Source organism: Onychostruthus taczanowskii, unplaced genomic scaffold (assembly GCF_017590055.1).
Source record: "Onychostruthus taczanowskii isolate IOZ18803 unplaced genomic scaffold, ASM1759005v1 scaffold174, whole genome shotgun sequence".
Classification (NCBI taxonomy): Eukaryota; Metazoa; Chordata; class Aves; order Passeriformes; family Passeridae; genus Onychostruthus; species Onychostruthus taczanowskii.
Genome location: NW_024498951.1, coordinates 1,264,832 through 1,292,189, shown reverse-complemented (window position 1 = coordinate 1,292,189; position 27,358 = coordinate 1,264,832). Strand labels below are relative to the sequence as shown.

Sequence of the window (27,358 nt, the reverse complement as noted above, 5' to 3'; positions counted from 1 at the left end):
AAGATTTTCATTTACCTAATTTTTAAAACCTAGGATTTTCAAAATGGAATTAATTCTAACATAGTACTTTGTCATCTTTGTGTATTTTTTTTTCCTGTGGGCTGGGAAAGACTTGTAAAGGGAGCTGTAGTGCATGATCATCTTATGTGCTGGTAGAAAATAAACTCACTGTATTTCCTTACTTTCCTCTTCAGTCTTGAAGGTTTAAACATTTGTTTTGTGATACAGTTTCTTTTAGGCATGGTGTGGTACTGAAGGTAGTTTTCAGGGTAGATGCAGGGGTAACTAGACTGCATTATCTTCTAAGTCTTCTTAAAAATAAGCATCTTATTTCACATAAGAAAAATAATTTTACAACTGAATTTGTTAAGATTAGATTGGAATTGCCTCAAATCCAATTAAACCACACTGCATGGACGTTCTGGGAATATAAATGCAATTACTGTAAATTTGTACAAACTGATTTGTTGCATTATCTTGCTAATCTAACATACAGTACTTTTTGTGTCCATATTGCAGACGGCAACTCCAAACTAACATGGCAGTCAGACTGTGTGATGTGGCTTCTCTGCTTAGAAGTGGTTCGTGGGCAGCAGAGCCTTGGACTGGGGTCTGTGGGACTTTTCTTAAATTCTGTAGGCTACTTTTTACATGTTAATAGTGCTGAGGCCATACCAAAGTCTTTTAACCTTCTATTTGGAATGCTAACTCACATATATGTTTTATTATAGGCTGTAGGGTGTGTTCCTATTCTGTGAGAGCCTAGAGCACACTGTCATAACAAGACAACTTTTTCTGTAAAATGGTGATCTCCTGTACAAGTTACACTGCAGTAGCTTGCCTTTCTTTTATTGTCAATTAGATTTTAGTACTAATTAAAATACACGGTGGATAATTGAAGAGGAGTATTGTACTAAAATGGTTTTGGTATGGTCTGAATACTAATTTGCAGTAACTTTGAAAACCTGTATAGTTGTGTTTTTATGATTACTATTTTAAAATTATATTTTCCAGTCTATTCTAAGATTCTTTTAAACTGTGAATTTATCTCAAACTATTTTTCTGAGTGAAAACTATTTAGTGCTTTGTCTTTTATGAACAGTTCTCTTTAGCCTATTAGTGGGGTATGCATTATTTGTAAAACATATTAGTATCACTTCATTCAGAGCAGATGGTTCTGTAGCTGAGAGATGCTGTAATTTTCAGCACACACAGGCTACTGCAGCTGTTCACTTGAATGTTGGCTTAGGATCCCATACTTGCCACCTGAATGTGAAAATAAATGTGCAATTAAGAGAGAATGGTTTGTTGTCCTTGCTAAATCCTGCTAATTTTGATAAATGAACACTTCAAATTTGAGAATAAAGCACAAATAAAGGAAAAAGGCAATCTTACAGAGCCTCAGAACACAGCATTTGTGACTACTACCTTTAACAGGTATGCTAGTGTTTTGAAAAGTAAATTATCCTGAATTGGGATAATCTACTTTATCATCTTTTCAGTGGACTTGTTTCATCGGTGTCAGAAGCAGGTTGCTCCTTGGAGTTTGTCACAAGGGAAGAAAATGTTGTTCTCATTGCAGCTCTTCAGGGAAACAAGATCACGCTTTTCTAGTGAGTGCTCTTAATAGATGTATCCCTTTTTTTTGCATTGTGCTGAAATAACCTCTTGGAAAATACTTCTGTATGCAAAACACAGAACACAGAAATGTGTTCCCAGGAATATAAAAGTTGAACTTCTAGTAAGAAACTCAACTTACCCCCTCTCATATTGTTAGGAAATTGAGTTATTCAGCAGTCCCTGAACACAGTTCACCTCGGTAGCTGTTTGGATACGCACTGATTGCCTATGGTGCTTTAAACAGAACTGTTAGGACAGATACATCAGAGATCCTGATGCTGCTCTGTGATTTTACAAGAGGCTTTTTTTGTGAGAGCTCCTCTTAGCAGTTTAATTATCAGGCTAAATTTCAGTGATTGGTGGATTTCTTTAGTGAACTTCTTGTGTTGAAATATGTATTACTGGAGAGTTAATGTACATAATTTTCTCTTGCATGTTGTCCCAAACAGGGTAGGCTGCCTGAATCTTGGATACTAAGATGCCATTAAAAATCCATTGCATTTACCAGCTGTTGCCATTCAGTCACTGACTGAGGCGGCAGAGTGTCTTTTTTACATGTGGCAGTTTGTGAACAAGTGCTTGTGTACAAGCAGACTCCTCCTAATTATTTATGTTGCATTTTGCAGTCAAACAATCAGTGACTTTGGGGTGAGACACAGTAGAATCAGACTGGTTTGAGTTGAAAGTACTTGGAGATTGTCTGTCTCTAATACACTTGCCATGATCAGAGACACCTTCCACTACATTAGGTTGCTCTAAGCTCCATCCCACCTGACCTTGAACATTTTGAGGGATGGGGCATCCACAGTCTCGCTGAGCAAGTGCCTTACCACCCTCATGGTAAAAAATTTCTTCCTAATATGTAATCAAAACCTACTCTCTTTCAATTTGAAGATGTTCCCCTTTTTCCTGTCACTACATGCTCTTCAAAAATGTCTCTTTCCCTCTTTCTTGTAAAATCCCTTCAGGTACTAAAAGGCCACAATTAGGCTACTACAAAGTCACGTCTTTTCTAGGCTGAACAAACCTGATTCTCCCAGCGTTTTGTCAAAGGAGATGTGCTCCGTCCCTCTAATCCAGGCCCTCCTATGAACTCACTCCAACAGGCCCATGTCCTTCCTGTGCTGGGACCCCAGAGCTGGATGCAGGTTTCCAGGTGGAGCAGAAGCCCCTGCTGCCCACGCTGCTTTAGATGCAGCCCAGGACACATTTGGCTTTCTGGGCTGGGAGTGCTCATGGCCAGGTCATGTCCAGCAGCACCCCCCAGTCCTTCTCACAGGGCTGCTTCCCATCCGTTCATCCCCCAGCCTGTGCTGGTACTGGGAGTGTCCCGACCCATGTGCAAGTGCCTTGAACATGGTCTTTTTAAATCTCATGAGATTTCCATGGTCCCATTTTTCAAGCCTGTCCAGGTCCCCCTGGATGACATCCTGAACTTCAGGAGTGTCAGCAGCACCACTTACCTTGGGGTCATCGGCAAACTTGCAGGGGGTGCTCCTGATCAATTTGTCTGTGTTATTAGTGAAGAAATTGAATAGCAGTGGTCTCAGTGTGGACCCCTGAGGGACACCGCTTGTCACTGATGTCTGTGAAGACTGAGCTATTGACTGCCACCTCTGGATGCAACCGTCGAATCCCTTTCTTATCCATTTTAGAGATAAAGACGTGAGATTGTGATTGTAGGGGATTGTGTCAAAGGCTTTACATAAGTCTGGATAGATAACATCTGTAGCCCTTTCCTTGTCCACTGATGGAGTCACTTCATCACAGAAAGGCCACTTAGTTGGTCTGACAGGACTTGTCCTTGGTGAAGCCATGTTGGCTGTCTCAGATCACTTCCTGTTCACCATCTGCCTTGGCACAGGTTCTAGGAGGATCAGTTCTGTAGTCTCCCAGGCACAGAGTATTCTGGAGTGGTCCAAAAGTACCTTAAGATCAAGATTCAAATTTAACTCTTCACAGAGTTCAGGTGAGGGAAGAAATAGTAAGAAAATGTCAGTCCAGTAAAATCATCTAGAAGCCTGATTCCAACCTGTGGTGAAAAAAATTTGACATGGATGTTGTAAAAGAGTATATTTTCCATCCCAGCTAATTAATATATCCTGTAAATACCTCTTTAAAATACTAATCTTGATCTCTGCTATTTCTTATGAGAAGTACTCTTTGGATACATTTAATGCCCACCTCTTTTTGTAAATATTCAAATACTGCTTCATTAAAAACTACATTTCATGTTATTTCAGTAACCAGTTGTAAGTTAACAGAAATGATTACTCTTGCAACAGGGCAGTTTCGTTTGGCAACTTCTGTAATAGGCTGTGATTCCCCTAAATTGGAGGAATGGCAGAGAATGGAAACTAAGCTTTGAGTGCTGATTTCATTTAGTGAACTTGTAGAACATACAGTTTATTTGTTACAAGGTTTTAAAGTATTGACTTGACTAACAGTTTAACGCCCTTCTGTACTGGTGTTTGGGTTTTTTCTTGCATGTAGAGGCAGTATGTGGCCTTGGCAATACCATTTCTGCATAGTGACAGGTCTTTTAGGTTCTTGTTTGGACTCTCCTACTAGATACTGAAATATGAATTTTGATGGTTCTTGTTATCTGTTCTTTTCAGCAGGTAATTGCTGCCATGGAAACACAACTGTCTAATGGACCAACTTGTAATAACACAGCCCATGGTTCAGCCACCATAAACAATTGCTCGTCACCAGTTGATTCTGGGAACACAGAAGACAGCAAGACCAATTTAATAGTCAACTACCTTCCACAAAACATGACACAAGAGGAACTGAAGAGTCTTTTTGGCAGCATTGGGGAGATAGAATCCTGCAAGCTTGTCAGGGACAAAATAACAGGTATGTTGGTTTGGAGTTTTCTATATCTTTTCATTTTTCCAAGCGGCAAACTCTCAGATGGTATTTTGCAATTCTCCTAAGTAATAGAATAAAGGCAGAATGAACCAATGCTAGTCAGAAGGAACTTATTGTTTTTTAGTTATATGCCCCAAAATTAAGCATATTTATTTGCATTTAATTTGGGTTACTTTGAGTGCTATAAATGCTAACAGCACGTTTAAACCTGGACTTCAGGGTACTAGGAAAGTAGATTCATGTCTGGAAAGGCAGATATTTATACAAAGTTTCCTTGAATTGTAATTCAGCCTCATTGAAGCTAGACTTCGGTGCTTGTTGATGCAAAGCTGCTTCTTTTCAGGGATGCAGGTAATGAAGCTTGTACCTTGGAAAAGCGGCAGATTATCTTACTTCACAGGTTAAGCTGCTTTTGAATTGCAGTCCTGGAACAGTTTCTTTAGCACACTTGTATCAGTTTAACCCTTTATGTTTTTTGGCTTCCTTCTTATTGAGCAGTCTCTGGCTGACTTCTGTTGGCTGAGTGTGGTTGGTTTCCCTTATGGCTCTGAATAACCCACACATCTTCCCACAGCAGATGGCTTGTTCTTAAGACATTACGTAGTGGAGTGGGTAAATCTTTGAAGCACCCTCCTTCAGCATGGTAATCTGAGATACTGAAATCACTGCTTTTAGTTGATCTGGCCTGACCAAACCTTCAAGCAATCTTTGCTCTTCAGTGTGAAGATGACTGAATGTTCTTGGGGATGCCAGAGAAGCCAGATAGGGCTGATGCCACAGCTTGCTGTCTTCAGGTGAAATCTGGTTGATGGGGAAAACAAGCATGTTTTATTTATAGGTAATGGCTTCAATGCTTTGAAACAAAAGGTCCCTTCCTTAGGTGTTTCCTGACCTCGTGTTCTGGAAGTGGAAAGATGTAACTGGTACTTCATCAGTTAGTTGGATGGCTATTCAAAGATGGTTTTTCTCTGTCTTTTATATCTCACATGTTCAGCATGTTTAACCTCCTTATCCAAGTTGCTTAGGAATAACCTCAAATGCTGCTACTTCAGGCCCACAGAAATAGCCCTTAAGGACCTCATGATCAGTGTTCAAATTGTCCACTTCCTTACATGATGGGTCTGATGTTCTGTATGCCAGAAGCACACCGTTGCTGCTACATAGTTTCAAAATATTTCATACCTGGGAATGGAACTGGACTTAATTGTAGACCTCTTGTTTCAAGGATGTTTCCTTTATAGCATGAAGTGATGCCTGAGAAGGATACTGAATTTAAATTACATCCTCAGTAGTAAAGAGCTCCAGTGTTGAAATTACTGGAGATAAATAGTTTTCTACTTTATCAGAGAGCAGATCCTCAGCTTTGAGATACACTTTCAACTGCCAGCAAAATGCTGCATCAGTCTTATTCCAAAAGGTTTTAGGATTATAAGTGACATTGAGAAGTACAGTGTCTGACCTTGCAGCTTCATTGGGAGCACTGTTTCTGATTTAAGTAGCCTGGAGCAAGATCACCTTGTGTTTATAGATGCTTGGGAGAAAGCTCTTGACTTTCAGTCCTGTTCTTAGTTATTTTCAGATTTTCTTCAGAGAGTTTTGAAAAGCAAATTTTTCTTTTCCTTCTAAATTCTGAACAGGGATTGTTACCAGGTTCTGTGAAATTCATATGGCATGAATTTCAGACTTTTATTGGTTTAATTCTTCTGTTAAAATGTAATATTTTTTTGTCTTTCTTAAATGAACTGTCATGAGTGCTAGTTACTTGGTGAGTATCTTTAAATAAGATTAGGGTAGTGCAGAAGGAAGTACACTTCTACACTTACGGTATCACCAAGGTCTGTAATGGCTTGTGTCTACACCACTCTGTGCCTTCTAGTTTGCAAACAGAATGGAGTTTGTGGCAACACACATGGGCCAATCCAGTCCTATTCTTGGCTTGGAATGGTTCCATCCTGCAAGCTCAATGTCAAAGACTGCGTTTCACTTCATGGCCACTGCCATTCGTGGGCAAGGAAGTAACCAAAGCCCACAGCTCACTGGGACAGAGATGAACTTGTTTGCTCCAAAGGGTATCTGGTGGGGCTGTGTGTGAAGTGTGATCTCTGCAGCTGTGCCCAGTTAGAAACACAGTCCCGTCCTGAAAGGCAGAGTTACTCCTGCCAGGATCACTGGGTTGCCAGTGCCATGTGTTAAAATACAGAGAGATCATGGCCAGCCACTGTCATCTTGACCCAAATACTCATTGGCATCTGATGAATTTAAGCCAAGTTGTCTCCCACCCTATTATTTAGTACTCACTCTGTGATCACATCTGCAACACGGACATGCACTTTCTTTATCGTAGAATAGCAGAATGGTTTCAGTTGGATGGTACATTAATAGGCACCTCATTCCACCCTCCCTGCCATGGGCAGGCGCACCTCCCACTAGAGGTGAAAGTGCCCCATTTCCTTGAAGCTGTCTGCACACTTTAGGACTGAGAGGAGTTGAACTTGAAGCCCTTCCTTGTTTTTTCCTCTGGAGAACCTGTTTGAGGGGAAGGAGGCACCCTGGAGTTCATTTACTAATTTCATGAAGTTTGAAGTCCAAGTCCTGATTATTTTATTGATTTTTACCTAGGGATTTACTTGTGAATAAGGTAAAAAGCTGATGGTCATCTCCAAGCATGCACTTCATGGGCAGAACTTTCTGTTGGAGTGGCATTAGTAGCTGAAGTGAAGTCTGCTTTCTCTATTGGTGGAAAACTATTTCAGGTGTTATCTGTAAGAATTAAAATAGCTGATTGCTGTTGTGCTGTTTTACCAAAGGTAAATAAATTAAATGTTGGTAGTATTGAAAATTCTAAAGCGTGCTGAACAAGAGTCTCTCTTCATGTGAAAATCCCACTGACAACAGCATCTGATAAGTGGGTCATGAACGTCACTTTGTCTTCACTTGCTAACCAGAGAATCTGTCAGGAATGAGTCATTGTGCCTAGATATTTTAGAGTCTGTGTTAACTCTTACGTGCTTTTGACTAATGCAGATATATATCAATACAAACTGCAAAACTACCGCGTAAGTTGATTTTGCTTGTACAATAGGTAGGAGACCCTGGTCTCAAGAGAGCCACATAACTGAATTCCAGTCAGCCGCTTCAGATAGCTCTTTAATTTAAGTGCTTCTACATATTAAAGGCAAGAGAGATAACATTTGTCATATAATGATAACCTTTTATGTAATCTAATGTTAAGCGTGTTACGGTTACAAAAAATAAGCTAAAAATACTCAAGATGTTAGGGAAGAGGATAAAATGGGATGAAATTTAATTGCTGGAGCTGCCCCGGTCAAGCACTTTAAAGAGCCCATGCTTTCTGCTTGCACAAGATAGATGGATTTAGCAGCTTTTGAAAAAATACAAGAAACAGTAATAGGTAGCACTTAAAAAGTAAGAGATACCGTAGTATGGTAAATATTTTCTAGACCTACTTTTCTGAAAGTTGAATATAGGTAAAATGTGACTGTAGTCTCCTTAAAAAAAAAAAAAAGTACTGAATTTAATTCCCACTGTCCGCAGTACAATTTCAATTGTATATGTGGAAGATTAATGCTTAATTTTCACATTGTAGAATAATCTCTCAGTTTCAATTGTGCTAGTGGCATTGTTAGCCAAACTGAAACTCATGGAATATAGACTCCTTAATTTCAGAAAACAGCTAACTCACATGTCTTAAATTTGGAAAAGTATTTGTTTTCTTGGCTTCAAAGCTCCCGTACTGTTCTCTTATTAAAATAATAGTATGCTCATAAAATTAACAAGTTTTTTTTTCTTTAAAAGAGAACCTGCTCATGAATTGGGCTGGATTTCTTGTCTCTTTCACTGTGTTTGAACAACCAATAATGCTTATGTATGGATTTAATTTTCAGTTTAGCAAATGCTTGTTCTGTCTAGAAAGTGAGGCAGGATGTGCTTAGAGAGCTAGTCTGGGACGGTATTTCACATTCATAGACTTGTGTATGAGGTGTGAAACTCTGGTAATACTTTTGCCTTTAGTACAAGGAGACAGGTGCTCTGCACTTGAAGACTTCATCAATTCCTGCTGCCTTCTATAATCTCTGCTTGAAGATCAAGAGTAAGTCCACTTTAGGACATCCTGCTGATCACTGTTACTTGGCATTTTTTCCACACTTGATTCAGCTGCCGCTGTGGAGCTTACGTACTGGTTGAAAGTCTGATCCTCTTACATACCTTTTTCAAACAAATCTGGGTTCCTGTTTGTCTTGTGGCTGGCAACTATCTGTCACATTGTGGTGATGTTTATTTATGGTTTTATTTGTGGTGATGTTTATTATGGTGTGGTGATGTTTATTTATGTTTATTTAGGCTCAGGGAGTAAAATTCTTCAAGTCATGTCTATGTGAGCCCTTTAAAAATTTCATAGGCAGTCTAGGCTTTCCAGTCTAGAATACAATCCAGAGTACTGTAGTCGAGTCTACAGTACTGTGATGGATACTCTTGTAGAGGAAGGATCACATTTCTGTCTCCTACACCTGTTTCCTTAAGACTAAAGCTAACAGGATATCTTGCTTGATTTTGTAGATTTCATCTTGTCCTCTTGAAGATAGTAGTTTCTCAGATACTTGGAAGTATTCTATCATTCCTGTGTTGCACAAAGATGTAAAATGCAGCACATGATTGAGATGTCTAGAACTGTAGTTCTAGAAAAACTGCCTGAAAGTTGAACACTTCCATAAAATTGTTGAAGCAACTGTCAGTATGTTTGCAGTTAAAGTTTGTACAGAGAGTTTTAGTTCTCATGCATGTTTTTGGTCTTCATTGGAGTACCATGGTAATAAATGCAAAGGATTCTGAGTTGTTCATAGAAATAGAAAGAAGTATATAGAGCTGGACATGATGTTGTCAGGCAGAGCTTGTGTTCACAGTGGTAACACTGGTCACAACTCAGTGTGGGCCATGTATATCATATAGTCAGTGCAGTGTTGGGAAGGACTCTGCTTGGCCAGATCCTTGGTTATGGAGCACTCGGTCTCCTCTAGTGCAGGGTCAGAGGAAACACTTGTCACAATGCTGAATTATAGTCAGCCCAAACAGCTGAGGCCATGACTTTGAAAAGGATTTTCTTTTTTGAGGGACAAGTGGCCTGTTTCAGCAGAGCATGGCTGAAACATCGGTCTCTTAGAGATGGCTCTTACACTTGCTGTGACTTGTACACTGTAGTGTTCACTCCTTTTATCATAACATTGTAAATTTTAGTGTCTGGCAAGGGCAGAGCTGTGGGAAACCTTATGCCTTGTCAGTGCTGCTACATATCTAAAACTCCTGACTTTGAAAGTGATCTCAGTGGAGCCTGGGCTGCCAGTTTCTTTCAAATATTTTGTCACTGTTGCTCTGAGCGGACTTAGCTTTCTCTCCAGCTCTAAATCTTTCACTTCCCTTAATGGAAGTGTAATTTTAGGGTGTCTAAACTAACCTTAGGAAGATGGGGAAAAAATGTGATTGTTCTTTAATCTGAGGGTCTGAATTTGAGGCTTACTACTGCCTTGAAAATAAGGTAGGAAACAAAATAGGTGGATCCTACCTACAAAGTAGGTTTGGGGTTTTTTTTTTTTTTACGTCACTGAGGAAGCAGGAGGAGATGGAGATGGTGTGGTTTATCTGTGGAGGGGCTTAGTGTTTAAAGTTACTTTATTTATAGCATAGAAAGTTTTAAGCATTCCCATGACATAAATAAAAAAATTATTAAAAAAATTGAGTCTGGTAGGGCAATGAGTAGCTGGAATTTCAGGTACTTGCTCATGTAGTATAAATGCCTGGTATGGAGAGGACTACATGAATGAACAGAGCACAACAACTTCATCATGTTTCAAGAGAGGCTTGCTATCTTTGTTAAACTCCTCAGCTCTTTTTCCTTGTTAGCCTTTACTCCCAAAGTGTTTGATGCTTGCAGTTGTATATCACTCTAATGCATCAGCTGTTTTTGCAGGGTTTTGTGCACTTGGCTGGAGAGTGGAATAATTTGGTAGCTAAAGGAAGAACTAGTTGAAGCTGCCTGCTTTTTGTGGTGTGGTGAGTCTGTGATATGCATGGGTACTTGCTAGCTGCTGCTAGGTGGTGTGCTGAGATGAGTGAGTTTTTGTCAGCCTGACGATTTCTGATTGAGGCAGGGTTGTGGACAAACAGCGCTGCCTGGAAAACTGTGTCTTGACAGTAGAATGTGTTGTGCAAAGCTTGACTAAAATGTGAAATTAAGAATAGAAGCCAAATGGGATTGGAGGCAAATTTCTATTTATATTAGTTTATACATAGTTATCTGTCATGACTAAGTGCTCTCTGGAGCATCTTGCTCAAGACCTTGAAGCATAGATCTTCCGGGGAGAGGGGGGGATTGATTTTAAAATCACCTTTTGAATTTTCAAGTTTATGTTTTGAGCTCTGCAGATGTTAAAATGCAGTTTCTGATGTCGCCTAGGGACTTGGTGAGTTATAGCACAAAGTTGATAAAGTGATTTTGAACTTTATCATTTACTAAGATTCAAACAAACCTTATGTGTGGATCCAGAGCACAGCTAACGTCTTAAATCTGCTGAGGGGTTGTAACTAAATGGTCTTTAAGGTTTCTTCCAACCCAGGCAATTCTGTGGTGTTTTATACTTCTGATTGCTATTTAATATTACTAAAAAGTATTTAGCAGCATTTACTGTACCTTAATAATTTATTGCACTTCACATGTCTCCTGGAAATGAGTCATGTAAACAGGTGAGGATGAAGGAAGTTGTTTCACCTTCTGTTACTCAGGATAGCATTATGTCTTTGTACTTTCATATGACTTTCACTGTTATGCAGACATTACACTGTTTTGACCTTTCAGAAGTTCACAGGCTTTGTTTTTACAAGTAAAAGAGGTAGAAAAGACCTGTTTGACTAAACTTGCCATGGATTCACTCATAGCAGCAACTTTATGGAAATAAGCTGCTTTAGAAAAGATTATTCATCATATATTAATCTGAATTAATGTGTTGATCTCGATATATAGCATAAGCAAGAACTTGATGTTTTAAAAATTTAACTCTTTTTATATGACTAAATATAATTAGGGACCTTTCTGAACACTAAATCACTCTGCTTTTCAGCAAACACTGTGCTTGTTGATGGAGATAATTACAATATACATAGTCTTGCACTTTTCTGCAAACAAATTACCATTCACTTCTGTCAGTGGTTGCCATAACTTACAAGAAGCCTGTGAAAGCATTGAGGTTTGGCATTGGTCGTCTAGTGAGGTGGACTGTCTTGTGTGCTTTTAACTAAGGTAGGGCTCTTTGCTTCCACACTGGGAGTCCCAGGCTGCCAGTTTGGTGTATCTTACAATGTTTGCTCTTTCATAGGTGTATGTAGATATATGTTGCTGTTACATCTTAGTGATCCTGGGCCAGCTGTTTGAATAAATGTTGATTCTAGTGGAAGCTAGTGTGTGAGGGAGACCTCTCATAACCTGAAGTTCTTGCAGCATAACTGCTTTCCAGGGTGACCGTGCTGTGAGACTAGAGCAGAGTATTTATAGTAATGAAGGTATGTTTCAGTGATGTCTGCCTCAGTTTGGGTAGTGATGTAAGTGACCTGCACACCCTGAAGCTCTTTCACTCCAAGGATGTCATGTGGATTATAGGGACCTGGCTGTCCCTACAGAAAGTAGATACTTCCTCTCAGCCTCCACAAGCGGAGTGGTAAGTAATAAGACTTCAAGCTGCAGATGTTCCAACAGGTTCATGGCTGGTCCATTACGTATTTAAGCTGCTAGTGTTACAGAAGCAAGACCTTAAAATACATGCAAGGAACTTTCTAGCTGCATGTATTTATTTTCTATAAAATTTATCTGCATTTTATATTCTTTTATTGTGGAACTTCAACTGGCAGCTCTTGGCTGTGAAAACTTGCCAGACTGCCGTTGTGGTTTTCTGTGTACAACTCAGAAGGTTATATTTATTATACTATTCTCTGTGGAATTTTTCTTCCTGGAGTATGTCAAGACAGAGTGGAAATAGGAAGCTGTAGAATGCCACAGAAGGAAACTGTGCAAGGCTGTGGTTTTAGTGACCTAATACTTTGATTCACAGTAAAGAGAAAATAACTAAGAGGGCTCAGATACTGTATTTCATTTTAGGATTCCTTTAATTTTTTTTGTAAATATACTAATTCCCACAGTTATCAAGGACACAGCCATATTATCTTCAAAACTTCTGCGCTATTGACTGGTTGCTGCAATTACTTTGTTTTTACCTTTGCTTATTTCAGCCATTTAGCAGAACTTACTAAAACAGAATGGGATTTGTAATGTGAATTCTTCCCTGTCTTCTGAGTTTCTGGATCTATTGTAGATAAGGCTTTTTCATAGTCTTTGTGGTAGCTGTGTCTTTGTGCATATTAAACCAAAGCCCTTTTTGAAATGCACTGGGAGCCACACAATGGTTATGAAGTCTTGCATCTGTAGTAAGATGCATTGATTATTTCACTTTCCCACTCTTCTCCACCACCTTCTAAGCAAAAAAAAAAAAAAAAAAAAAAGCCAGGCTTACTTATGGTACAAATTGTCTGTGTTAGTGTAAGAACTAATTACTGTGGAGACATAGTTCAGTTTCAAATAATGAAAACTTCAGCTTTTCTCAGCGTATTTTTTTCCTATGTTCATTTAACAACTGCAAAAAGAAATGGCTTTTCCCAGCTACTTAGTATTTCAGATTAGCAGTTGTTCTTGTTTGTTAATTACAGCTGTTAAAACTGAAAAAAATGTGTTCCCCTTGGATATACTTTCAGGCACATATTTTTTGAGTTGGCAGTTAAGACACTAGGGAAATAAATTGTTTTTAGGACAATTTGTCATTTTTCTACACTTTTTCTTTCATCAGTAAAGACCAGAAAAAAAACCCAAAAACCAAGCATGTAATTGAAAGTAACACTGAAAGTTAACTTACGAAAAAAGTTCCTCTAGAGCAGGGAAATATTTTCCAAACTTAGGATAATGGCACGTTTCAGTCTTTCAAAACTCTGAGATTAACTAGCAGGTAAAAACCTGGACAAAAAACCAAAACAAAACAACTGTTCCAAAGTAGTATTTGTTTTTGTGAAGTTTGAGAAAAGAATATAAGTTCAGGTGTCCTGGTTTTGGTTGGGAGAGTCTTCCTTTATTCTCAGCAGTAGGTAGAAAGCTGTGCTTTGGAATCAGTACAGAAATAATGTTCATAGCACACTGATGCTTTTGGCTGTTGCTGAGCAGTGTTTGCCCTGAATTAAGGACTGTTCAGAGTTTCGTGCTCTGCCAGCAAGCAGGCGTGGGAACAGAGACATTTCAGGGACCTGAACTGGCCAACAATGTATATTCCACACCATAGAACCTCATGCCCAAATTATAAACTGGGGGAGTTACCTGAAATGGGGGGCGCTCACAGTTCAGGGATTGGGTTTAGTGTAAGCCAGTGGATGGTGATGAGCAGTTTTTTTGTCTGTCACATGTTTTCTTTGGGGTTTCTCTCCTTTCTTATTCATTGTATTAGTAGTATTGCACATTACTTTTTTTCAATTACTGGTCAATTAAACTGCTCTTCACTGGTGAGCTTTTTTAAAAATTCTTCTCCACTTTTTGACCAGGATGTGAGGGGGAGTTTTTTTAGTTGTGGCTGTGTGTGCTTAGTTGCCAGCTGGGTTTAAACCACAACAAAGTGTCATGCCATATTTTTACTTGGGTGGTGAGCACATGAGCACGGGTTTTTAAACACCCCAGGAGTAGAACAAAGTGCTTTACATCCACTTGCTTTTTTAAGGTGACTAGGTGGATACAATAAGACAGAATATTTAGCGCTGCTGGCTGTATACCTGACAAGGAGTAAGTTGACTGCAAAACACAAAACTGAGATGCATGGAACATGTTACTACTAATAGTGGTAAAAATTAAAGGGTATAGCTAGCTTTCAGAAAAGTATTTGGTTTGGCAAATTCTGTGGTATTTTTTCACCTTGGAGTGGTAAGGATCTTCTCCTTGTAATATGACGAGCTAGTTTGTAAGAAGGTCTGGGTGTCTTCAGTCTTCATTATTTCAAGCAGTTTTTGGCTGTCACTTGTTATGTTTGAATCCCAAGGCAGTAATGGGCGTGATTCTCAGTGTTCCTCCTCCTGTAGTTCCCATAAGGATTTGCTTTTTCTTTTGTTTGTGCAATAGCATGCACAATGCTATTCCGTGAAGTTCCTGCTTTCAACCACACTTTCTGGCGCTGAGATTTTCTATTTGTACATGGTGGATCTCTATTAACCTTCAGCCGATGTCTCTCCTGGCTTGAAGAACATCTTTTATTGGGTTCATGTAATGCTTAGCATCTATGGTACCCCCCCACCATGAACTTTCTCCTCGTGCTGCAGGGAAGAGCCAGAGCTGCACCATCACTTTTGTACCCAGCAACAACAGGCTTATATTGATGAAGCGCCAGATGATGACATTTCTCACATGTGAAGAACAATAAGCTATAATGCAGAAGGATGGCACCAAATTAATAAAGAGCTGAATTTGGCTGAGATTAGACACAATCTACTTAATGTGTGTCAAATACTTTGAGCAGTGTTTGATCCTTTTCATTCCTTCTTAAATTTTAATTATTCCAGATTTACAGCGATAGCTGAGAAGTGGTTTGGGAGAAAGACATTGAAGTATCAAATACTGAAATCTAGTAGTAATCATAGTTTACGGGTGTTTTCTTACAAGCTTCCCAGCGTCACCTGCTCAGTGATGTATGAGTTGTGTGTTCAGTAAATAGAATCCATCTTGCAGGAGCTATAAGCAAACTGCAATTAAATTAGGGATTGCTCAATTACTCATGCTGGTTCCCTTATTTTTCTAAGTTGCTTTTAAAATTCAGTTCAAGCCTTCATGCAAAGTAAAATATAATCTGAAACTTGAACAGTAGCTTAGATTGAGTAAATAGAAAGGTTGATGTATCCTCTCATTATGCATTTATCCCTTCTGGTTAGACCACAGTCATGTAGGGAGTTTCAGATACAGTGCTGCACTTAACTGAGTTGTGTGTCTGAATGTGTGCTTCTAGCCTTATTCAGTGTCAAGCTAATGCTGTGGTAGTCTCCACAGATGAGAGTAGTGACTTATGAAGATGAGGCAACTTTTTTTGTAAAAGAGCTGATACCAACTGAATGATACCTTGTCTTGGCTCACAAGTCATCTGTGGGGTTGCCACTTCACAGCATCCCTCCAGCACATTGTAGAACATTCTGACATCTTGAATTGCAAATCCACACAGACAAAAGGCTTGAAAGTTTCATACTCCTGTATCTAAAACTCTGTTAAACTTTTCATGCTTTGGAAGTTGAGCTGGAGCCTAGTAGTATTATCTTTTCTGTGGCCGTGTTGGCTTGCTTTCAGGACAACACAGGCTACTACTTGCAGCTTTTAGGTTGATCTTCACATAATCCTGTGGGTTTTCTGTAGTGCCATTTTTGTGTACTGGTCATGGAACATATCTTCACTCTGAAATTTTAGGGGACTTGCAAAAATTATGAGTCCATGAGATGAATTGTAAAGACAGCTTCATATATGGTCTTCATATGTTGTCATGGATGTTTCTTTTAACAGCGTTTTCCACCAGTGCATATAACCTTCAGAGTGATGAAAGGCAGAATAAAACCTAATGCCAAGTGTCTGTGAATGTGACTTGGTCCTGATTGCAAAAATACAAAGCTAGCTTTTTCTTGCACTAGTTTAGTGCCAGGATCTTTGCCAATTAACTTCATACACTGAGACAGAAGTTTATGGCTTTAAACGCAGTGTAGTTTATTGTAAACAGTATTCATGAAATGGCCATTTACAGGCTGGAAGCAGAAAATACACTACTGTGCACTAGAAAAAGGACTATTCTCTTTCAGTCAAGGTCTAGATAATAGTTTTTGGAGGAGTTAAGCAGGTGGTATATGTAGTTGAAATTAAATTATAAAATTTAAAATAAATTATAAAAAGAAATAAGATCCTCAATCTTCTGGAATTCTGTTCCAGAGGAAATCTATTCCTATGAGTTCTATTTCTGTAGAAATTCACTGTAGACAATGACTTTTAATTCCTAGACTTTATTAACCTCAGAGTTTTGTTCTTCACTGTGATATTGATGCAAATAGTATGTCCCATTTAGGGTTTTTTCAAGACAGGTTTTTTCATCTGTGATTTCTTCTGTGATGTTGAAGTTCTTACTGGTTATATTCCTATAATTTAGTCTTTTGCAATAAGATCTTTTTTGCAGAAGTTGAAATAACCTGATGTGTCTGAAATGATGGTATGGTGACTATTGTAGAAAAATCCAATTTTTTAAATGTATGATTATCAAGAATTTTTGGTTGTCCTGTGGAAATGTTTAAATGTGTTGTTTTCTATTCAGACTTCTAATTTTCTAGAGTATGATTAGTCTGTGCTTAGTTTTTGTATTAGACCTTGAAAATTGTTTTATACCTTAGTGGTGTGTGTTAATTTTAAAATGTATTATTAATGAGGTTGTAAATGTTTTGGGGTTTTTTGTTGTTATTTTTCTTTTTGTTTGATATGCCTGTTGGGATGGTCATATATGACAGTTTTGGGTTTTCTCTTCCAAAATCTAGCATTAATAGAATTCAGTTAGTGGGGCTGCTTTTCTTACATTACTTTTACCTGACAGTGAGAACTTAGAAACAACAGCTCTTCTTGCTCGTTAAAATGAGCCATTTCAGTACATTTCATAGAACTCATTTAGTCCTATTTGATCAATACATTCTGAAGAGGTTTTGAGAGCTTGACTGTAGAATTTGTTGTGACTTTGGTTTTTGTAGAAAAAATAATTACCTGATACTGTTAATTATTTGTTTTGTTTGGCCTTCATACGTTGCAGGATTGTTTAAGAATTCCAGTCAAGATGCAGGATTATGTGGGTGGCATGGTAACGTAATCAACAATTGCTTCCAAAGGTTGGCTTCTCAGCCCTTTCACTGGGCATTCCATAGCTCTGATGGGAAACAGCAGCCAAGGACTCCCTCATGTGGTGGGTGTCCCAGACTTTAAGAAGAATTGTGCTGCGTTGTCAAAAGGCTGTTCTGGTTCATGCGAGTTGGAACGTGTGTGTTGAAGTGATGCAAGTGGTTGACTGTGGGAAGAAATGCAGCAATGGAAGCTCTTCTAGTGCTGAAATTGCTCTCCTTTCAGCACCTGATAGTTATCTGGTAATAATACCATTGTGTACTAGTGGAGCAGTGTTGGGGGGAAAAAAGGTACCAGCTGCATGCTCAAGTGAAGTTCTACAGCACTGGCTCTAGATTCTGTCAGGGAAGACAAGCTTCTCAGATAGGCATGCAGGAAAATCATCTTGCAGCGGCAGCTATTTAGAGAGGGAGATCATGAGAACACAGGTTTAGTAGATAGCTAGACAGCAGGAAATGTCAGGATCAGGCTTTGTATAATCCAGAAATTTCTAGGGTCAAACTGAAATTTGTACCCAAAAAACTTCAGAGAAGACATAGTAGAATACCAAGATGCTTCAATCAGTCATGAAATAAAACTACTGTATTCATCAGCTGCTGTCTAATCATGGTGTTAGGCAGAAAGCAATATCCATTCTTCTCAGGAGCTATAAAATGTTGCAGGACTACTGAAAAGGCAGCACTTAAGTTCGCTGTGCATTTGTAAAGGACTCCACCTCTCTTGAAAGGGCTTATTTAACTACTGTTAGGTTAAAAGTTGTATTCATCTACCTTTCAAGTCTTACTTTTAATGTATATAACATAGTTATTGAACACTTTCATACAAAATAACAGTTCAAATAATTTTTATATTTATAGAAACATAAAATAGTTTGTTTTGTGAGAGAATGTGAAAAATCATCTAACAGGGATGGATCTTAGACAGGGACACTTTCCCCTAGAATAGGTTATTTAAAGCCCTATCCAGAATCTCCTTAAATTTCTCTAGGGATGGGGCACCCACAGTTTTTCTGGGCAACGTGTTCCGGTGTCTCACCATACTCAAGGTAAAGCATTTCTTTCTTACACCTGATCTAAATCTTCCCTCTTCCAGTTTAAAGCCATTCCCCCTTGTTCTATCACTACATGCCCATGTAAAATGTCACTTTCCAGCTCTCTTTTAGGCTCTTTTTAGGTACTGGAAGGTGCCTTCTCTTCTCCAGGCAGAACAAACCCAGTGTTTTTAGCTCGTCCTCACAGGAGAGGTGCTGCAGAATCCCCTCCCTGCCCTGCTGGCCACACTGTGTTAGATGCAGCCCAGGACATGTGTGGCTTTCTGGGCTGTGAGTGCCCAGGGCTGGGTCATGTCCAGCCTCTCATCCACCAGAGCCCCCACATCCTCTTTGGCAGGTCTGTACTTAATTCTCTGCACACCATGTGTTTGTCCTTGGGATTGCCCCAACCCAAGTGCAGGACCTTGCACTTGGCCTTGTTGAACTTCATGAGGTTGTCACAGATGCACACACCTTGTGAGCAGTCCAGATCCCTTTGGATGGCATCCCTTCCCTCAAGTGTATCGATGGTGCCATGGAGCTCAGTGTTGTCAGCAAACTCGCTGAGGGTGCCCTTGATCCCGTTGTCTGTGTTGGTGACAGAGTGAAACTGGCCCAGTACCAATAGTGACCCCATACGAACACTACTTGCTGCTTGTCCTTGGTGTCCACTTGGGCATTGAGACATTGGCTGTAACTCTTTGAGTGTGAACACCCAGCCAGTTCCTCAGCCACCGTGGAATCCTTGTTTCTCCAGCTTAGAGACAAGAATGTTGTGTGGGACAGTATCAAAATGCTTTGTGTAACTGCGGGTAGATGACATCAGTAACTCTTGCCTCATCCACCAACACTTCAACCCCACTGTAGGAGGTCACCAAGTTTATCTGGCACGGTTTGCCCTTAGTGAAACCATGCTGGCTGTTGTCACCTCTCTGTTTTTCTTGTATCTTACCATAATTGGAGGATCTGCTTCACGATCTCATGCCCAGAGATGAGACTGACTAGCCTGTAGTTCCTCTACTGTATTTATTTCCCTTTTTGAAAATGGAGGTTGTGTTTCCACTTTTCCAGTTAGGGGAACTTCATCAGACTGCCACAGCTTCTCAAATATGATGGACAGTGGTTTAGCCATTTCCTTTGCCCGTTCCCTTAGGAACCTGTGGATGTATCTGACCAGGTCTTACAGACTTGTGCACCTTCAGGTTCCTTAGATGTTTTTGAACCTGATGGATTTGTACAATAGGTGGTTCTTCATTGTCCCAGTCCCTTCTTTGCCTTCCACGACTTGGGCAGTGTGGCTGGAGCACATGCTGGTGAAGACTGAGGAAAGAAAAGTTGTTCAGTGTTCCTCAGACTTTTCTGTATCCCTGATAACCAGTTCATCTTCCTGTTCCAGAGAGGGCCCGCATTTTCCCTAACCTTTTCTTTCACCAGCTTTCTATGTAGATGCTTGTCTTGTTTGCTTTGATATCCCTGGCCAGATTTAATTCTTTAGCCTTTCAGCGAGGGTTCTATCCTGCTTTACGGAATGTTGCTGCTACCTTTAAAAGCAAAACATTAAAAATGGATAAGTGTCACCTCTGTCACATCTACTTTACATGACCTCTTTTGTCTCTGGATAGCGTCTATTTGTTCTGAATATTGGGCAGCAGAAGATTTTCTTTGGGCTTTTACAGCTCTGTGCATTATTTATAGTTTATAGGAAACATTTATGAAACAACTTGTGTAAGATACAACTAGTTTATTTGTGGTTCTTCTGTGATAAGTATTGTAAATTATCTTGTGTATTTTTGAAGCTAAAAAAAGTCATCTTTCAAGATGATAGTAAATGCAGGAGCACTGTGGCCATAGCTATGATTTCCTGTTTAGGTATTTCAACTTAAAAATATCTTGGTCTTTTGGACAGGTACTTGTGAAGTCTGTCTCCTTTCTTTCCTAAATACTGAATTAGTGTGTTCATTACTTTTTTTTAACAGTAATAATTACTTCACTTATGCTTTTCTGGTATACACTTGATGTCCAATCAGTCTTTTGAGCAGACTGATTAGAATTAAATTGTTTGAAATACCTTTTTGCCCTTCCCCTCTCAAAATCCATTCCATCTTTTGACTACAGTGCCAAAAAGCAACTTGGCATTATCTAATTAATTACTGTTTAATTTGCAACATCATACATGTTGACCAAGCCATATTTATGAAGCTCAAAAACATGCAATAAAAATGGAACAGTTTCCCCTATTAAACTGAATAGCATTGTGCTTTCTGCACTTTTCTTTTGTAGGCCGCAGAGACTGAACATTTGTCAATTACTAATGGATATATTATGTCTAGATTCAAAGAGATGCCTAACTGAAAAAATTTTTTGCCATTTGCACTTGAATTTGACTTTGTTACAAGTGTCTGTTACATAAAACATGAAATGTAATTTATAATTGTGAGCTTCCAATGTGAACTTTCAAATCACAGCTTTTATTCTAAACAGGCTTGTGAGATGCACTCCTTCCACTTCATGGCTTTTGTGTTTTCAGATATTTTTTGAAGAAAATTCAAGTCAGACTGCTTTTTCCCCATTTATTTCCTCATTCCTTCCAGATCATTTAATCATTTTTACTTTTCCTAATCCAGGTGACTTCTACCAGTCATTTAACTAACTGTTGGGATTTTTCTGCACCATTTTGTCTAACATTCATGGTGTCAAAAACAAAATCTAGCAGGAGGTTTACAGAAACATCTTCAAACAGGTTTGTGAAGTAGCCACAAGAACTATCCACAAGATTAAGTCAGCTGGTAGTTAAATAAGAAACTCTTGACACTCCTTGATTTAGGATAATCTAAATTTAATAATACTTGTAGATCTGAGTAATGAGATAAAGAGCTGATGACACGGGTAGTCTGTTGTGTGTTAAGGCTGAGTAGCCCTTAATTTTGAAGATCCTCAAAAAGTGAAACTGGTTATACAAATTACCTAAACACATAGTATCAGACAGAGCACCAGGACAGCTGACTTAAAGAGGTGTAAGAGTTTTTTCAGACTGTGTCATGAATCACAAATTGGAAACACAAAGCCAAGGCAAGACCCTAGTGCAGCTGACTGTGTCTTAGTAGGAGACTAAGCATTTAATTTAAAGCACTTTTTGATACACATTTAAGTCTGGGGATTGTTTAACTTGTGGATAGCTATAGATTCACCTTATTTGTTCTGTCACCTTTTTACAGACTCAGACACATAATCTATTTTTAAGTGTATTACTAGACTTAGAGACAAATGTGTGTTCTGCAGGACACTGCTGTCTTGGCAGATGGAGTTTGGTCTGGAAGAAGCACAAGTGGAAGAGTCCAGTTTTGTCATTGTTCAGTCCAGTCCTTATTTTCAGGCAATGCAACTGCAATACAACTAGTTATTACATTCATTAAATAATGAAGCTTCTCTTGAATATCCTAAATGGTGTCTGATTTGGTTTAAATCTAGCCTCTCCTCATTTTATCTTGAAAGCAAATGTTTAGACATTGAGGAATGATAAAAAACTTCACAGAAGGAGAACTGGTTTGAGTTACCCTGGCCAGTTGCCTCTAATTTTACTTGAGTAAAATTTGTGCATGGTGGATGTGGTGGTCTCTCTGAAATCCACAGTAAAATGAAACTTCTCTTTAGCATTTACACTTCTAGTGGTACTTGAATAAGTTTGGACTGAAGTTCTTGTCACTTAGAACTTAGAAATGCAGTTCTTCCTTGTAACCCACTTTGTATTTTCCCACCACCTGTCAGACATAGCTTGGAATGAGATATCTGGTGGTGTGTTTGGAATAGCTACTTCCAGTGCATTTTATTAAATGCTTGTCTGAATTTTCTGGAACTCAGCCATCTGTCTTTGACCTGACAAACCACTTAACAAGAGGTTAATATAAGCAGGAAGATGTAAGCGTGGTTCCTCAAACACTGATTCTAGAAATCAGGTTTGATTTACAATTATTTGCATTGCTTGTTCAAAGTCAACATTTATCTTTCCTATGTGCTGTGAAGGTGATTTTTGGCTCTCATTTATTGCTAATGTCTAAATAAACCGCTAATCTTCAGGCATAATTTTAATGTTTAATGAGTTTTGCATTTTCTTAACCTTTCTAAATAAATAAGGACTTTAGAGAACACTTTTGAATTTTAGGTGATAACCTAAGTAAAACAAAACTGAAGTAAATAGAATCCCATTCACAGATTCACTGAGGGTGAAAAGAACTTCTGGAGATAATCCAGTCATTTCCTGTTTCTCAAGCAGATTTTGCTTCAGCAAGTTGCCCAGGACCCATGTCCATTCAGGCTCTTGAGTATCTCCAGGAATGGAGAATCTACAACCCCTCTCGTTGTCTGTTTCAGTGTACTACCACTCTCATGTAAAAGCTTTTCTTTAATTTTAACATCACAGAATAAAATTCCGTAAAGTATTTCATACTTGTTCTGATTAAATTACTGTGTTTTTTGGTGCACCTTCCTGGGCTAGTGTCCTAATATTTATCAAGTTCAGCTAATAGAGTGTCTCCAGAAGAATGGTTATGAATTGAATCCTTTGTAACAGCTGGGTAAGCTCTTTGTCTGTAGCAGTTTAGGTGGTTTTTGTATGAAAAGCAGAACACATCAACAGAGAGGGATAGGAGAAATAATTTTTCTCCATCTTTTTCTGTTAGATCTGGAATAAGTGTTGTATTGGAAACATCCTGTATGCAATAGCTTTCACTTTGAGATTTTAAAACCTTTTAAGGTTGACACTTGAAAGGGCTCCTCAGGAGATTAATAACAAAATACCTGAAATCAACATTTCTGTAGTAGTAGATAACACTGAAATCACATAAAATGAATGCACAAAAAGAGAGATTCCGCTTTTTTGGAGATGTTGTTGGGAAGAGTTTCTGCAGACTGTGGAGACAGTGGGAGTGATGGAGGTGACAGGTACAGAAATTGTTCTAATGTAATCAAACTAATAAGTAAAAAGTCTTCTAGGATTAGAAACATAGCAGTATCTAGGCAGAGCTGTAAATTAATACAGAAATGCTTTTGGGTATTTCCATATGGTTTGTTACAGAAAAATGACAAACTGCTGAGGCTAAAGGCATGGAGATCATGGAGTCTAACCTCCTGCTGAGAGCAGGGTTCTCTAGAGCAGATGCTCAAGTCTTCTGTCTTGTTGGGGCTGGGATTTTCTGTTAATGTATGTGTTAACCTGTTCATGGATCTGTCTAGACAATTTATGTTTGCCTGAAGTGCTTTGAGGAGGAGATATGAGAGAATGGAAGTGGCTTTGGGAAGTGGGGTGGTGGTGTCCTCTGACCTTTAGTGCCATGGCAGGCATAATAGGTGCAAAATTGTAAATGCCAGTGATGACGAGCTAGTTAGTAAACCCTCTTATGGTATTTAATTAAGTGCAAAATTTCCTGCTGTTTTTTTGCATTACATACTTCTAAATGCATACTGTATAGATACCATACAAAAATTTGATAAAACATGAATTCCATTAGATCTTTTTTGGACAATGAATGAATATGCCATTTGTGCTTTATGTGATGTTGTTTATCGTTTTATATTGTTGTGTACCCAAGCTAATCATTCTAACTAGCATTTTGTGAATTAGATATCTCAGATGCTTCCCTATGGCTTGTTGACAATTTTATTTTACCTTGTTTTGGTGTCTTAAAAAAACCCAAAAAGCCTCAAACCAACAAAGAAAACCATCTCAGAGTATGGGAGTGTTTCTGGAAAGATTTGTCCTAATAAAGGATAGTATTCTTGCTAAGTATATCTTTTCACTATGTTAAAATTTTTCACCTATTTGCATTCTTATGTACTAAAAGTACTTCTGAAGTAGGATGCTAGTTAGGGATAGTGTACTGTAGGTTTTGAAGTTGTCAGAAGATGACTACTGCTAAACTCAAGTGTTCAGTAAGTGCTTAGGCAAAATTAGTGATTAGAAAGGGGTTGTTATTCAGACATAAGAACTAATGAAAAATGCTTTATGTCCATATGTCATCTGAATTTCCAGCACTAAAAAGCCCTGAAAATAATACTGCATCTTTGGCTGATACTTAATTCTTGATCAAATACTTGTACCTGTTTTGAATATTGGAACAAAATGAGCCCTTAAATTCCTTGTCACTGAAAGGCTCTATGTAGTATATGAATAAGATCTGTAAAATTTTTTGGCTTCCAATTTGGCTCAAGTTCTGACATTGGGTGACTTTGATTTTCAAGCAGTAGTCCAGAATTTTGCCACTATACTTCTTCTGTTCAATAAAGAAGTTCAAGAGTGAGTAGTGGATTCCTGACGTCACTTTAAACTTGATGCTTCTGCACATCCTCCAGTGTCGAACAGATCACAATACACTTCTGAACCTGTGCTTAGTAGGTTCAGTAGGCATTTTAAGTCTTGTATTAAACTGAATGTAGTAATTTCTGTGTTGATCACAAGAACAGAGGAAGGTACTTGAAATCTACCAGTGTTATTGGAAAAGTTAGATGATGTGATCCTTTGGAGTGGGAGCTGTTCTTCAATATATGCAATATTTGCTCAGTGTGTGTCTGTAGGGTATAAATAATTAGCTATTCATTGTGTGGCACTGCACTACTAATGATGACTTTTGTCTTTTAATCAGGACAGAGCTTGGGTTATGGTTTTGTGAACTATGTTGACCCCAAGGATGCCGAAAAAGCTATCAATACCCTGAATGGATTGAGACTTCAAACTAAGACTATAAAGGTATGTAGGGTTAAAATAATTTAAAGAAACTGAGCTGCTTTGACTTCCTGGTTTGTTTTACAGGTGTAACAAGCATTCAGCTAATGTCAGTAGAATAAACTAGGATTTCATGTAGTAAATGGTCCTTTGTTGTGTTTATATTTGGAGTTAGATTAAGTGTAGAAAGTATAGGAAACTACATTTTCTTAACCGACTTAACACTTTAGATGTACAGTTGAATTGCTTTAACTGAGGAATTGTTATATAGCTTGGTTGAAGAAATACAATATTGCATGATGTTTGAATACTGTGTGCTTCCACATTTTCTCAAAGAGGATATAACTTCCTTAATAATACCTCAAGTTTTATGTTGCTACTTGTTCCTTTTACAAATCCTTAGAATGAAATGCTGAAATAACTGCTGAAATAATATACGAATTACTCTATTTCTAGGGCTCTGGTCATTATGTCTCTAATGTTGGTATTCCAGTCGTTTTCTGTTATGTTACATCCCCTTACACACTTGCTTACTAAATTGAGTGTCTCAAATTTCTAGAAACAAATCTTTTTTCATCTCCTCTTTTAATCCAATAACAGAAGACTGAGGATACTCATTTGAGCAATTGAGCTCCGAAATTCAGAGAGAGGAGATTAAATAAAATTATAAGGAGATTCAGACTTTTGAACATATTTCACAGGTGTTGGTGCCTGAAGGCAGTATATGTTCCAACTAGCTCATTCTTCCTCATTAAAAAGCAGGGTTTGCTAGCTGATCATTTGGGTAGTGGCTCCCTTCTAACCAGGAGCATGTTTGAGGCATGAAATAAAGTTCCCCTCTAAAAACATTTGTGTTTAAAAAGCAGAGCCACTGAAAGACAACTGAAACAAAAATAAGTTACCAGTAATTTTGGCAAAAGTGTCGTATCTGTTCGTATTCATAAGATCTAATAAAGTGGATTACGATATTTGAAACTTAAATACAGCTTTGTAAAAAATGGTGGCTCATGGCACACAGGTATGATGGATGAAAGACATGGACAGATGCTTATCTGCTGAAAGCTCCCTGTATGTTTCTGGCAGATGTCTTGTCCTCTCTCATTTTCTACTTTAGGGGAAAATGGAGCAAATTAATTTTGTGCTCCAGGACTTTTGAAGCTGTCTTTTGTGTGGTGGTGAGAAAGGGAATCTGTTTGTATTCCAGTAATATTGTTTGACATGTAATGTCTTGGATTGAGCCATCGTGACTTCTATGTCCAGGGTGGTAAACTGGACTGTTGACTATGTAGGGAAAAAAAAAGGAGGTGGTTAGAGAAAATCAATCCAGGTCTCCCAAATCAACATTTTCCCTTCAGAGGGGTTGTGGTAACTTACTTCATGCTGGCTGTATTTCAATTTTTAATCCTCCATCACCTTGCTAAGTGATTAATTTCATCAATTTATACCTTTAAAAAAGAATTTGAAAATTGAGTAGGCAGTTATGAGTGATGACAGTGATGCTTTTTATTTCCTGCCTTCCCAGGACCAAAAAGTGGAATTGTAGGTTAGATACCAGACAAAGACCTTTGCAGTGAGACTAAACTCAGGTGTTTGTACATTACATATCTTTAACTAAAGCAAAGCTGGAACTCTGGAGTTGTCACAAGCCAAAATGATAGCCCCTTTGCCAAAATAAAGAAAATCTCTGTTTAATTAGAGAAAAGTATCTTTAAATGCTGATTGTTAATGTTACAAGTAAATTCTGACTCTAGCTACCCCCAGTCAGGCCAGTTGAACTTCAGCAGCACCTTTCAGTGTTAGTGGGCATGACTTGAGTGCAAAAACTGCTTTACTTCTCCTTTATTTACTCCTCTTCCTTCTTGGACATGGCAATTCAGGCCAAGATTTTTGTCATAGGATGTTAAGGGGTTGGAATAGACCTTAAAGATCATCTAGTCCCAACCTCACCACTTTTACCTGTGAAGCAGTAAAAATGCCCTTCCTGCTGTGAGGGATTTTGTAGCTTACACATTGCTCAGATTGGCCAGGGAGCAATGGTGAGCAGAGGCCAAGTTGATGTCTGAGGTCTTTTCTGCATCTGGAGGCAGCAACTTGGGTGGAGGAGATCTCTTATGAGGTCTCAATTCCA

General features: G+C 38.6%; 1 protein-coding gene across 7 annotated transcripts in view; it reads left to right on the top strand.

The window, feature by feature from the left end:
- The first annotated feature begins 526 nt into the window (after positions 1-526).
- Positions 527-27,358, top strand: part of ELAVL2 (ELAV like RNA binding protein 2) — a 44,390-nt gene continuing 17,558 nt past the window's right edge. For 3 of the 7 annotated variants that reach the window (XM_041400184.1, XM_041400183.1, XM_041400180.1), the window contains exons 1-3: positions 539-610; positions 4,239-4,479; positions 25,151-25,254. In XM_041400184.1, the coding sequence (XP_041256118.1) occupies positions 539-610; positions 4,239-4,479; positions 25,151-25,254 (417 nt within the window). Of the gene's footprint in view, positions 611-4,238; positions 4,480-25,150; positions 25,255-27,358 lie in introns of those variants that run through there. The other 4 variants (XM_041400182.1, XM_041400181.1, XM_041400185.1 and 1 more) reach the window with 3 other exon arrangements.